This window comes from Aspergillus candidus (assembly GCF_002847045.1).
Source record: "Aspergillus candidus strain CBS 102.13 unplaced genomic scaffold BDW47scaffold_7, whole genome shotgun sequence".
Lineage (NCBI taxonomy): Eukaryota > Fungi > Ascomycota > Eurotiomycetes > Eurotiales > Aspergillaceae > Aspergillus > Aspergillus candidus.
In genome coordinates, this window is record NW_020194012.1 from 30,210 (window position 1) to 42,660 (window position 12,451).

The 12,451-nt window shown below is 50.3% G+C and overlaps 2 protein-coding genes across 2 annotated transcripts; both read right to left on the reverse strand.

Moving 5' to 3' along the window:
- Positions 1-1,642: 1,642 nt before the first annotated feature.
- Positions 1,643-4,671, reverse strand: BDW47DRAFT_80971 (threonine/serine exporter family protein). Its single transcript, XM_024819908.1, has one exon. The coding sequence runs from the start codon at positions 4,423-4,425 to the stop codon at positions 1,801-1,803; it is 2,625 nt and encodes an 874-aa protein (XP_024674666.1). The 5' UTR covers positions 4,426-4,671; the 3' UTR covers positions 1,643-1,800.
- Positions 4,672-9,480: 4,809 nt separating this feature from the next.
- On the reverse strand, positions 9,481-12,253 carry BDW47DRAFT_100605 (Mis12-Mtw1 family protein). The gene is made up of 5 exons (XM_024811477.1): positions 11,439-12,253; positions 10,730-11,320; positions 10,514-10,681; positions 10,296-10,461; positions 9,481-10,245 (listed from the first exon to the last, which is right to left on the reverse strand). Exons 1-5 carry the CDS (start codon positions 11,674-11,676, stop codon positions 9,708-9,710), a joined length of 1,701 nt encoding a protein of 566 aa, XP_024674667.1. The 5' UTR covers positions 11,677-12,253; the 3' UTR covers positions 9,481-9,707.
- Between the last annotated feature and the right edge of the window lie 198 nt (positions 12,254-12,451).

Genomic DNA, 12,451 nt, shown 5'->3' on the forward strand with positions numbered 1-12,451 from the left:
AGTAATTTTCATTGAATGTAATAGATTATAGTACACAGTAATAAGAATCCACACCGCAGCTGTCAGCCCTATGACTGACTAGTACTACATCGAGTCCAGCCAACATAAAGATCCAATATAAGAAACCACACAGATATAAGAGGACCTACCCTGCGCTTACCTGTAACTGTAAACACGGGACTAAACAATCCCGGCGATGCAATTCCAACAGTCCGCCCAGTCTCCCACATAACCTTTATATGATAAAATATTGACAACACTATGCTCATGACTCGCTTATACAAGCGAGTCCGTCCCCTCCCCCTCCCATCACTACCTATCATTGCAGTAACTGCAATCAGCTGGTAACGTCAGCTTGACCCGCAGCGTGTGCAGCGTCCCTTCCCCACCGTTTTCCTCATCTTGTCATTGTTCAAACCAACAAGCAACTTTGTCCACAGCTCCGAACACCATCAGATTTCATCCTTTCGGAAGCGCTGTCATCCCCGTTTTCACACCTATGAGGGTATACTCTATCACTGCAGGTGCGGTGGCTTGGTTATTGTATGTGAGCATCGTACATACATACATACATACATACATACGTATCAAAAAGGGGAGCATCTAGAAGCGAAGCGAGGAAAACGTTTGGAAGGTTTATCATAAGTGATAGGTTATATTGTATATACATGCTGGTCTAGAGAGGAGGGGTATGTCCGCTGTTGATTGTATCGTCTACTTTATTTCTCATTTCAAGATCTACGTGACTGATTGACGGACACGACGTATTCTTCGACGAGGTAGGAATGTTGTGGCGTGCTCTGGGGGATGTTGTTATCTATACAGAAGCCTACTTATATCAAGCCTCAGTCCTTGCTCGGGTGACAACTAGGGTTGCGTTCTGGTGTCAATTGGTTGAGTTATATATTTATTTGGTTGGTCGGAATTAGATGAATGAGTTTTTTGTTCTTATTTTTTTTTTTTTTTGGATTGGAAGGTGTATGTCCAAGGATTCTATTTTGGTCAAAGTGAGTGCTCCCCTTGGCGGGTTCGATGGAATAGGTTGGATTTGCGTGGTTGTTTGTTGGTTCTTTCTTTTTTTCTTTTTTCTTCTTTTTTTGTCTATTGGCTGGGTGATTGACTGCTGTATTTGGTTAAGACAGTGGGCAGGTTGTAGGTAGATTGTGAGTAGCAGATAGTGAATAGGTAGCAGGATCCATCCATCCATCCTATTTTAACCCATCTTTACATCTAAGGAAAGGTTCTTGTCTGTGAGAATGCCATAAAGTGGGAGATAATAAGCACATAGTTCATATATAGAATAATCGAATCAAAATGACAGTAGTAAGCGCTTGCTTGCTTTTTTTGGAAATCAAAAGATGAAAAGAAAGGAAATGACAACCCAATTAGGGATAAAGACCGTTTATGGTTGATGAAAAGAATCAACGGGAGATTATGACATGACATATGAAATGTGAAACAGTTAGATCGTCGATGGTCCCTCATTATACCGCTAGATCAAACCAAACCAAGAGTGCATATATAACCGATCGTGAGGTAGGAAATGCAAGGTACATGCTGTGTGAATAGTGATGAGTATGATGCCAGGAGATAGGAAGAATAGACGCTGAAAAACACGACGGGACGCTGATCAAGGATGCCAATCGTATGCAAAAAAAGACACAAGGAAAGAGATATAGGCGATGAGGTGAGGATGGATTATAAGATAAAATGTGAGAGGAAGAGATGATGGAATGAGAGGACGATATTTCAGTGAAAGAGGGTGAGATAGAAGGATGCGAGTAAAGGTAAACAGGCAGGTCAGAAACTGAACAGCCCGCTGCGCTTTTTCCCCAGAGGATACACCACCAGCGCAGCTAGGAACAACCCCACTGTGAAGCCGATAGCAACCTGCACCATTCCGTACCCGATGTCAAATACAACACTCTGGTACTCCTGGCCTGGAGTCGGCTGCGACATGTTCTTGGCGGCGTCCACGAACCCCTGCGTCCCGTTGCTGACGACCGAGTGTGGCCCCGTCCGCGAGGTCATCTGCTCGGCGGACTGGAGACCTGACACCAATGACCCGCTGGCCGCGAGCCCCGACGGCACCAAGACGAAGATGGCTGGGAGCATGGCTGCCGCGGCGAATCCGTGGCGCAGTCGGCTGTAAAGGTTGCCTATGACGCCGATGACGAAGGCGCCCAGCGCGTTGGAGACCTGCGTGCTCGAGTAGAACCGCTTGGTGCCGAAGTAGTTTGTCACGTAGCCGGCGAATCCGATGACGAGCATCATAGGGATCTGCTTCCACTTGGCCTGGTTGACGATCGAGAGACAGAGGGTGAAGATGATCACAAAGGGGAACCGTTGCAGGTACTCGTTGGTGATCGGGCTGGCGGGGCACGTGTACTCCGTCGACGCATCTGCGTCCAGCAGACCGTACACGGCGGTTCCAATTGTGATCCCGAATCCCAGGAACAAGGAGTAGATGATGGCGTAGACCATGCGCACGGAGCCGGCGACCATGCTGCGCGACTGCAGCTCCAGGCTGGCGCACAGCACCATGTAGCCCGGTAGAATGAGCGCGATGGAGGATTGGGCTAGGGCAGAAAAGCAAAACAGTCGCTCCCCGTTATAACGAATACTGCCAAAGGCGCGGGCCAAGAACGAGGTCAGGACCGCGGCCGAGATCTCGAAGACATTCGAGTAGAGGCTGGATCGTGGCGACAGCACGAGCTGCAGCACGCCCAGCAGGCACCCGAGCAGGAAGGCGATGGGCATGTCGATGGGACGAGCATTGAAGGCAAACGGGCCGACACTGGCAGCGGCACAGCCGTGGACCAGGATGGCCACCCATATCGGGTACTTGTTCTTCCTCCTCATAATCTCGTCCAAGCGCTGGATGGCCTCCTCGACGCCGATGACGTCGTGGATGACCTCCTTGTAGATCATGTGGACGTCGGACAGCTTGCCGAGGTCGACTCCCTGCGGGGCTCGCACCAGCTTCACTTCGGTGGTGTGGGTGGAGACATCGTCAAAGGAGATGATCATGCAGCCTGGCATGTACAGGAACTGGCCGTCGATCTCCAGGACACGAGCGGTCATCTTCATGTACTCCTCCAGGCGGTGGGTGGGAGCACCGTACTTCATTAGGGCCCGGCACAGTCGGATCAGGTACCGCTGGCGGGCCAGCAGGTCGGCAATGTGGACGGTGATGCGGATCTCGTCGGCCAGCTGAGCCTTGTCCATGCGCTTGGGGACGCTGGGCACAGCACCGCTGCTCTGTGAGCGTTTGAGCATGGCGGTGGGCGAGCTCATCGAATTTTTCGCAGTCGAACCAGATAGGGAGCCAGACAGGGAGGTGCTAGACTGGTTGGGGGACTTTTCGTACCACTTCCTGGGCCGCTGAGGCCGCCACCCTGGGTCAGGAGACAGGCCCCGGCTGCTAAGTCCTCCAGAGCTACTCTGGCGCGAATGGCCATACCGGCCACGGGAGGGATAAGCGTTCGATGAGGGTGGTTGATCGTAGAGCTTAAGCAGGGAAGCGAGGATTCCGCCCCGATAGTGGGTCGGGGGTTCGACGTAGGCGTCCGGGTCTCTCTCCTCGAGAGGAGTCACCTGTCCGGATCGGATTCCCGGGGAAGGGGCGCGGATCCTGGTTAGGAAACTGAACTCCTTTCGGGTCATTTGGCTCACAAGTTGATGAGCTTCGGAGGAACGAGTAGTGTGCCGGCGGTTATTTACGAGGCCAGCTTCATCGTCTTCGTCTTCGTCGTCATAGTCAAAACCAAACTGCTTTTCAGGGAGACTGATCATGGGGATCTCGTCACCGTAATCAGATGGCAGCGCCACCTCTGTGGGGGTCGACGCAACTGATGACGGCAAACTTGATCGGGGACTGGGCCGGGGCGATCTGGTGGAGCGGCCCAGCAGGGATGCGAGTCGTTGGGCTCGCTCCTGCGCAGAGTGGATAGCCCTCTGTCCCCTCTCATTGCTGATCTCATCGTCGCCAATGAGCCCTGGGGAGCTCGCTCGTGAGTGGACGGCCAGGCCCATAGCGCCGATAGGAGATCCGGAGCCAATATCAATCAGAGGGAGTGATTGGGAGTCGGCTATGGATTTTTCAGCTGGTGGAATGCTGCTGGCGGTGGGCAAAGGCCTTTGGGGCAACGATCTGCCATCGAACTGTGGGGGCTCTGAGACCGGGAGGGTTTGGCTATGACCTAGATAAGCTTCGTTGACCGTAAACTTGACGCGATTCGAGCTCTTGAGAATGCCGGCATTCCGGCTCCTGCCCTGAGCGCCGTCGGGATCCACACCCTCAGTCGGAGTGGGAAGGGGAGAGACACGCGGCCCTGCAGAAGATCTACCGGTCTCTCCAGGTACATCAGTAATGCTTGACCGTCGCGAGGAGGCGATTGGTAGATCGAAGTAGCCGCCAGCCATGATGAATGCCTGGACGCGAGTGACGGCGCTGGAGATTCAGAGGACACCGACTGTCTAGTTGTGTTACCTTTGGGAATCTCTCAATAGATTCCTCCTGGTCAATTATAATTATTATGATTAACTTTCTTCTTCTTTCCTTTCGTCCTTTGTTTTTGCACTTCGGTCTAATCAACCAATGGTTCGGATCCGGCTGATGGCACTATCACGATCACCAAAGCCCGAAAAAGGGTACCCTAGCAACAGGTCAGAGATATGGATCGCGCCAGGGGGGTTGCCGGCCGGGGAACCGACTTTGCAGCGACTCACGGAGCTAAGAGGGTGTGCTGTCCGGGGGAATGAAGCACAGACAATGTCCAACGAGTCAACGGCAAGATGTTGAGAGGACCAGTCGGTGGAAGGTGGCGCGCAGGAAGGAAGGGAGTGAAAGGTCCCGCTTCAAAGAATGATCATACGTCACCGAGGCATAGTCGAGTTCACTGGCGGCGTCTCTGTCACGTCGGGGGGCAATGGGCCAGCTGCAAGATAAGGGAGGGGAGGGGGAAACGTGTAGGAGATTTCTGATTATAGGTGTCTTCGACTTCCCAAAGGGGGATAACGGTGAACAAACAATCGAATGGAATTAAATTAAACGGCCAGGCAGGTGATGGGATCGAGGTCACAAAAGCCGCCTCTGCTGGATGAAAGCAGCCGATCTTGGGGGAGAAGAAGAGCCCTGACAAGGAAGCCAGATCCAATCACGGGGAGGGAAAGACGACACTAATCATATGAAGACAGGAAAGTGAGCGATCTGCCTTGGGGTTTGTGTAGCAAAGAGGGCTGCGGAGGAATGACAATATTTTGGGGTCAATGCTTGTGGACAACCCAGGACAGGACGTCAGGGAAGAGAGGAATGTGAAGGAGATATAAATCCAGATTTCAGGAACGGGGGTGGGCAAATGGCGTGTATTGTGACAAATGATGCAAGCAATTGCCACCGTGATAAAAGATCGGGGTCAGAGGGGAGATAATTTTGATATCAGTAGCAAAGCTAGCAGGTGAATCACCGGCGTGGGTCCCAAGCAAAGCTAAAATAAAATAAAAATTCAAGAAAATAAGATGTAGTGAAAAAAAAAAAAAAAAAAGACACTTGCATGAATAGGGATTACTGTTTCATCCAACCAGTTAGCCCTACCCATATTACAGCATGCTAACCACGAGTAGACCCAGAAAGATTCGCTTGGAAAGAAAAAAGTCAAAGGCGCAGGGTGACACCCAACCCCCAAGAGAACTAGAACGGCGTTCAGGCATCATTTTTTTCTGGCTATCTTGGAAAGGGACCACGGGTCGACGACGGAAGCGGTTCCACGAGCTCCACGATATGTACCACTCTGGCCACAGGGGAGTTACATTGGTTCAGCGTGCTGGATTGCTAGACTCCTAGCTCAGTCCTAGCTTGTTGGGAGGGGAGTAACAACTTGGAAGAGAGTGGACGATGGTGGATATCAACTGTTGCCGTTGGGCCATGTTCTCTCACACACTCTCGTTTTTTACCCTTTTTTAGCCTCGCGTCCTTTTTCCGACCTTTTCTTTTTTTTTAGTTCAGGGAAGAGGAAAATTTTTTCTCGTCTATGCTCTATGATGATGGATCTTGAAAGGTGTCGCCAAACCTTTCTCCACCGATAGAACCGTCTGGATCTCCTGTATTCTGGAACCTTTTTGAGAGAGGATTAGCAGGAAAAGGCTAATCGGCATGGCAAACGAGACCAAGAGGATCTGGTGTGCCGCAGGCAGAAAGCCGAGTGGGTCCTTGCATTCCCGAAGGAACCAGGTTATCAGCAGAACCTTTAGTCTCTAGCGCCCGAACCGGACCGTCCATCTGCACCGGTCGGTGTGGATGATCGTCCATGGTTGAGGGGTCGGAGGGGCAGGACAACAGACGAATAAGAGGGCTGTCGCGGGCACGTCAGTCGGTTACCCGAAGCCCGGTCGAGGGATGATAAATTGATGGATGCAGCAGGATAGGAGAATCTATCCACCTATCCACCTGCATGGAAGAAGTGGGATGAGGGATTTGCTCACCTTGCTGTAGGTTAGTTGGAGAAGTCTATCCTATCACACCATTGGGGTCGTCACCATCCAGGAGAGGTGGGGCAGTCAGTTACAAGACGGTTTGATAAGAGGTTGGCATTACGAAGCTCTGAGAGGTGATCAACCGAATCAGCCATGTGGAACCATGATCAGTCAGGGGGGAGGTTGATAGTGGAGGGATGAGAAGGATGAAAGAAAGTCAAAGAAGGAAGAAGTGAAAATGAAAGTGAAGGTTTGAGGTGAGAGCAGCCTGAGGCAGTTTCCATTGGACATGGCTGCATCAACAAACCAGGATCAGAAGTAGAATCACAAAACACGACAATGTAAAAATAAAAATAAAAATAAAAATAAAAATAAAAATAAAAAAGGATAAAAAAATCATCACGCTAAAGTCAATGCCTATGCCCCCTGTTCCATCCTGCTGATCAACACGATTATCTGCAGCGCACTGAGCACCGGAAGATCAGAGCTCCTACCGATGAGCATGAGTCAACCCCTTTTTGATCCGATGTTTCTTATTTTAGGCGATTTAGCTAATAGGTGGGAATCATTTAGGATGATTCTCTCAGGTACTCCATAGTCCATACAGATGACATTCCCATATCTGAATGGAAGTTAAAGCTCCTGATAGAATCGCCCAGATCCACCGAACATCCCAGCCCCCTGTTTCAGGCTTCTTATCTACGCCCAACGGTTGCAGCTGAGGTTTCGCGGCTTTGCTCTTCTGACCCACTACACTCACAGACATGATATCCAATGATTTTTAGGAAGATTAACCATTACATATAGTTTGAGATCATTCAATTCCTTTGTTGATTTGTGGATTTGGTCACTTTTTGCAAAGTTTGCTCATTACATGGGGAGACATGCATGGATGAATCAAACAAGATGGCAGACTGTGACGCGGTGTCTGGACCAGTCGGCGGGTGTGCTGTACACCTTCAGATGATGTTCACTTGGCATGGTGGTCTTGCTCTCTTTCCACCCGTCGCGGGGTGTGACACGGCATTGTCCTTCCTTGGCGGTATCCCATTGTTATGCAGAACCGATGCATGTCATCCTGGTAGACAGGCCACCAGTGCTCCGTACATACTCACCAAGGAGGTATAGGTAGGTACCTACCAACTCTATCCGAACATTATGCAAATAATGACTGAACCTTCTAGACCTCATGCATTGGCCGGATTGTCCGTGATTCCCGTCAGACGGGCATGCTGTACGTCCCGAGGATGGCGGTGGAACCAAGACTGAGGCTGAGGCCATTCCATTCTACCGGGCAGGGAAGATGGTGATGTGAGACTGTGATCGGGGAAGAGAGGTGCAAGCCGGCTGGCCAGGGTTTGTCCTACCTGTGTAGTATGCTTAATGTGGTGGCAAGGAGCATATGATATAATGTAGGGATGGTCTATAATAATATTATTATTATTATTTTACTATCATTTGTCTTTATTTCTTTGTTTGACTCAGTGTTGACTCATGGCATTGACAAGACCTTGTTCTATCAATGTTTTGTATCCACCAGACTCCATAATGAACCAGACTTCAAGAGGATCCATAGGATCAGCTGACAGCCGAACTCTTCAACCTTCATCCACCACGCTAACTTTCGAAAAGGAGGCTAAAAAGATCTATTCATCACATGGTCTTGTTAAGATCTTAGCAATAGAAACTACTCTAGTACTGAGGTACCTAAATAGGTCCATACCTATATACTGTAGACTCGGTCAGGCACCTACCAGGCCAGACCAACCCGGAAAATAAACCGGCTCCGGACTGCATTAGCGGACTCCACCCATTTTTTGCATCTAAAACTAACCTGATGGTCATACCGGTCATTGAACTAGTTCTAGTGGAATGAGAGCAAATTGCTGCCCAACTTATCGCAGCATGAATAAATCAACAACTCGGATACATACTCCGTGGAAATATAAGCTAACCCTTCCTGTACGTTGATATCATCCCACAGCACTAGAAAACCCAAAGAACAAATTCAAATATTAAATCAGACCAATGCAAGACATTACGCTATGCTATGCATACTTACATACCCCGGAGGCGCAGCTATCTTTGCGTAAGCAGGCGTTAAGTATCTTATCTAATGGCCTATTTAATTAATTCAACCTTCTAGACCCGATTGTGTTTCTCTTTTGATTCGTGATCAACCATGATCGACTGCTGATTACCTACCTCCTACTTGCTATATATAGTCATCACCTCGCCACTTACAACTGTCACAATCTGGTCACACTCCCAGATTCCTGGTACTGCGGTATCTGCTAAATATCCGATTGACAATATAGAAGAAATAAACATTATGATCCCATTAAAATCTGTCATCTTAGTGTTTATTCAATCACTTACTACTACTACAACATAGGCTTCTTTCTCTTTCTCCATTCCCCATTCTTCCTGTTTACAATTCTTTATCTAGTACCACACATATACTCTACTCGATTGAACAAAATATCTTAATAACATGGAATAAGCACTGCCTTTCTTCCCAAGAATACATATATATGAGATAGTACACATGTACATCCTACATACATATCCATCCAAACCTAGCCATATACCCATATAGTACCCCTATCCCTTCCACCCTACCAACAGCGCCAAAAAAAAAAAAAAAAAAAAAAAGCCATCGTAGCCCAAATGCCATGTGCTACAAACATACCACGTCCGCCTGAGCAGAGGGCCACGATATTATGCAATGGAACCCGGAACAGTAATTGTCTACTTACTGGGTGTAGAATTGAATTGCCTTGTTTATACCTACTTGGTTGTATATGCAGTGGCATTTAAGTTGGTAGAACACTGGATATATGTTTGTCTAAGTATTATCCACTTAATGAAGACAACGTAGATACCTGATACACTTTTGAAATGAGTTGAAGACTACACCAGGATCAAAGAAAACTACACTATACACAATTTACACACAATCAGAATAGGTTAATGGATTCATTTCATCCAACCCTCAATCAATAACCAATCAAGCAATCATACAATTATCTACCTAAGTACGCTAAGTAACATCCCCCAAACTCCCCAATCCCAACTCCGTTGCTCGCTGCATGCCGCCAATCAAATCAACAACAACAAACAAACAACTAATAACAGACAAACGACCTTTACCCACCGGCCACCCTTCCAGCCAGATACAAAGGGTCAAAAATAATGAAGAAGGGGAAGAAGAAGAAGAAAAAAGGATGAGATCACCGCCGCTCGATCCGACTGAGCGCACCGAGGACTAACCCCAGGTCTTCCCGCGGCCGGACCGTCTTCGTGTCCTCCTCGCTGCCGTTGTCGAGCGCGAGGCGGCGGAGCGCGTGTCGCGTGTCGCGCTCTTCTAGACGGTCTGCGCAGATTTGTAATACCCGGGTTGATACCCGGTCTGAGGTCGCGCGGTAGAGGTCGATGTCGTGTATGCCGGCGGCGAATGAGTCGAGGGTTGGTGCTAGGCTGTGTGTGATGCGCGAGAGACGCGCTGAGATGGCGGTTTCTGTGTGCGGGGCGGGCGTGTCGGTGTCGGTGCTGTCTGGTGGGTGTGTGGCAGGGGCGGGGGCGGGTTTGATTGTGTCGTATATTTGTCGTTGGGACGGGTCTAATAAGGAGGTGTCTATCGAGGATGCAGAAGGCTCGCTGGTGGTGGGGGTTTCAGTGGGCTCCTCTGGTTGCGCGGCTGGAGGTTGGATTGGGGGGATAGTCGGCGGTCGTAGTAAGGCGTTTAGGGACTGTTTCTCTTGGTGCAGCCTGTTTATCATTAGTGATATGTTGTATGTGTAGATCTGAAGATAGCTCACCTCTGTATTTGCTCTTCTAGTTCCTTGATCTTTTCGCTGTTCTGTGTGTTCTTCGGGTTCGGCTTCTTCACTACCACGGACGGCGCGACATCTTCCCGTGAGAACCAGTCGGAGAGTTGCGAATTCTGGGAAAAGTCCTTGAGCAATTCCTCTTGAATCACACGCGCTATAGTCCGTCAGCATTGCCCTATACGTGCAATTGTCGCGGAAGCACCCACCTGCTAATCGAGCACTCGCGTCTTCGGCGCCAGACCCTGTAGGTTTGTCGCTCAGGGCGCGCGTGGCACACCACGTCAGTAATTGCCGCATCCGTCTTGGCTCCGGTAATCCGTCGCTGGCGATGTGCTTGAAGAATTCCGCCGTGTCTACCTCTCTGTGTGGTAACGCTGTTGTCTGTTAGCACGGCGCTAGCCAAAAGGGAAAGAAACACCCACCATTCGACGCGCCAGACTCAATCAGCGAACTGGCTCTCCGCCCCCTCATCCCCAGACTACTCCGCCGATTGCCCTTTCCAGACTTGCCAGCGCCCCGCATCTCCTTGTTGCGTTGAATCACCGGGGTATCCGCCATGGGTAATGCAATCGTCGCTGTTCCCGACTGCGGCGGCTCCGGCGACTGAAACCCATTGCGCTGCTCCTCCACGTGAGATTTGCTAGGCCGCCCCCCTTTCCGTTTCTTTTTCTCTGTCGGGACTGGTTCGGCGTGGTCGCGTTTTCGAGATGAGCGCGTCCCGCTCACAGGTTCCGGCTCCGGCTCTGGCTCGGGGGCAGTCGGCTTCGCTGCGCCTCGCGTCTGCCTTGTACTCCTGGGCTTGGAGGGCTCCTGTTGTGATTCCGTTGCCGTGGTGGCTTCGGGCTTCTGCTCGACCTTCTTCTTCGGCGGCCGACCCCGCCGCGGCGACGGCTGCGGGGGTTTCTCTGGTGGCGGAGCAAGCTCAGGGATGGCATTATCCGATGGTTTAGACTTTTTGCTCTTGGACGTAACACGCGTAAACTGGAAACCTTCTACATCCTCATCGAACACATCTGAAGACACATAAAATGTAAGCATCGCGCAACAAAACACGAAAGAACAAAAGAACACCCAACAGCAAAAAGCGCTGTATTGTAGGGAAAGAAAAGAAAGGGAAGGAAAAAATCTCACCAGCACTCCTCTTCGCACCCGCACTCTTCTTCTTCTTCTCAACACCATTAGGCGGCCCCGCAGGGGCCTCATTCTCCTGATTCGTCAAACTCCGTCGTGCAGCCGACCGAGTCGTTTTCCTACCAGGCGCGGCATGACGCGCCTGCGCCTGGGTCGGGGCCATCTCAAGCGCAAGCAGCGGATCGCGAAGCTTCGTCTTCGTCTTGGTCGTCGAAGTAGCCAGAACAGTGACGGTCATGTCAAGGCCGGCGAAGGAAGACACAATCCAAGTTGCGATTAGTTTAGTCGGGTGACCGTTTTGTTCTTCCTTTCTCTGTTTCTTTCACCGGGTGATTGTGATTGTGATTGTTGTGTGGAAAGGTCCAAATCCCATTCCCATTCCTCCCAATCGACAAATAGAATATGGCTGAAAGGAGCGTATGTCGTCGCGCTTTGTCTTTGCCGGTGGGTAAAAATCACACACCGCAACAACAGTCCAACCTCAACAGGAAGACCAAAGATGTCGAATCCAATCCAGTGCGCGTCGCGGTCCCCTCCTCAATAATCCGTTCAACAACAATTCCTATCCGTCGGCGCAACAAATCGAACCCAATCTCTTCAGCCGGGTGTAGGTAAGGAGAAGAAGCAGAATCGGTGTTGTTATCGGTCGGTCGGTCGGGCAGCGGCCCCCCCCTCTCTCGTCGATTGAATTAGCGTGGGCGCGCGTTTTCCACCTCGTAATACGCCGAGGAAACGATTCGAAGATATCGCGGGGCGGGCGTGTCGTGTCGTGTTGCTCTAGACGTGGCAGCGCTGTCTTGCGCAGACGATGATGGTGATGAGGGCGACGATAGTAGACTCGGGATGGGACTTTGGTGGTTCGGGCGGCACGCGCTTGTTTTGGTCGTGGCGCGTGGTGCGGGACTTGCCGCTAGACTGTTTTCGGTGATGGAGGATTAGTCAGACGGGATAATGCAGTGCATTGCATTATGTTTCTCCTTTATTGGGGGGATACTTTGCGATATAGTAAGTAA

Bases quoted from the DNA above. Each gene is read 5' to 3' on its own strand.
- BDW47DRAFT_80971 (XM_024819908.1), bottom strand. From the start codon at position 4,425: ATGGCTGGCGGCTACTTCGATCTACCAATCGCCTCCTCGCGACGGTCA.
- BDW47DRAFT_100605 (XM_024811477.1), bottom strand. From the start codon at position 11,676: ATGACCGTCACTGTTCTGGCTACTTCGACGACCAAGACGAAGACGAAG. The intron at 11,321-11,438 runs GTGAGATTTTTT...ATGTGTCTTCAG, and splicing joins GGGTGCGAAGAGGAGTGCTG to ATGTGTTCGATGAGGATGTA. The intron at 10,462-10,513 runs GTGGGTGCTTCC...GACGGACTATAG, and splicing joins CGCGAGTGCTCGATTAGCAG to CGCGTGTGATTCAAGAGGAA.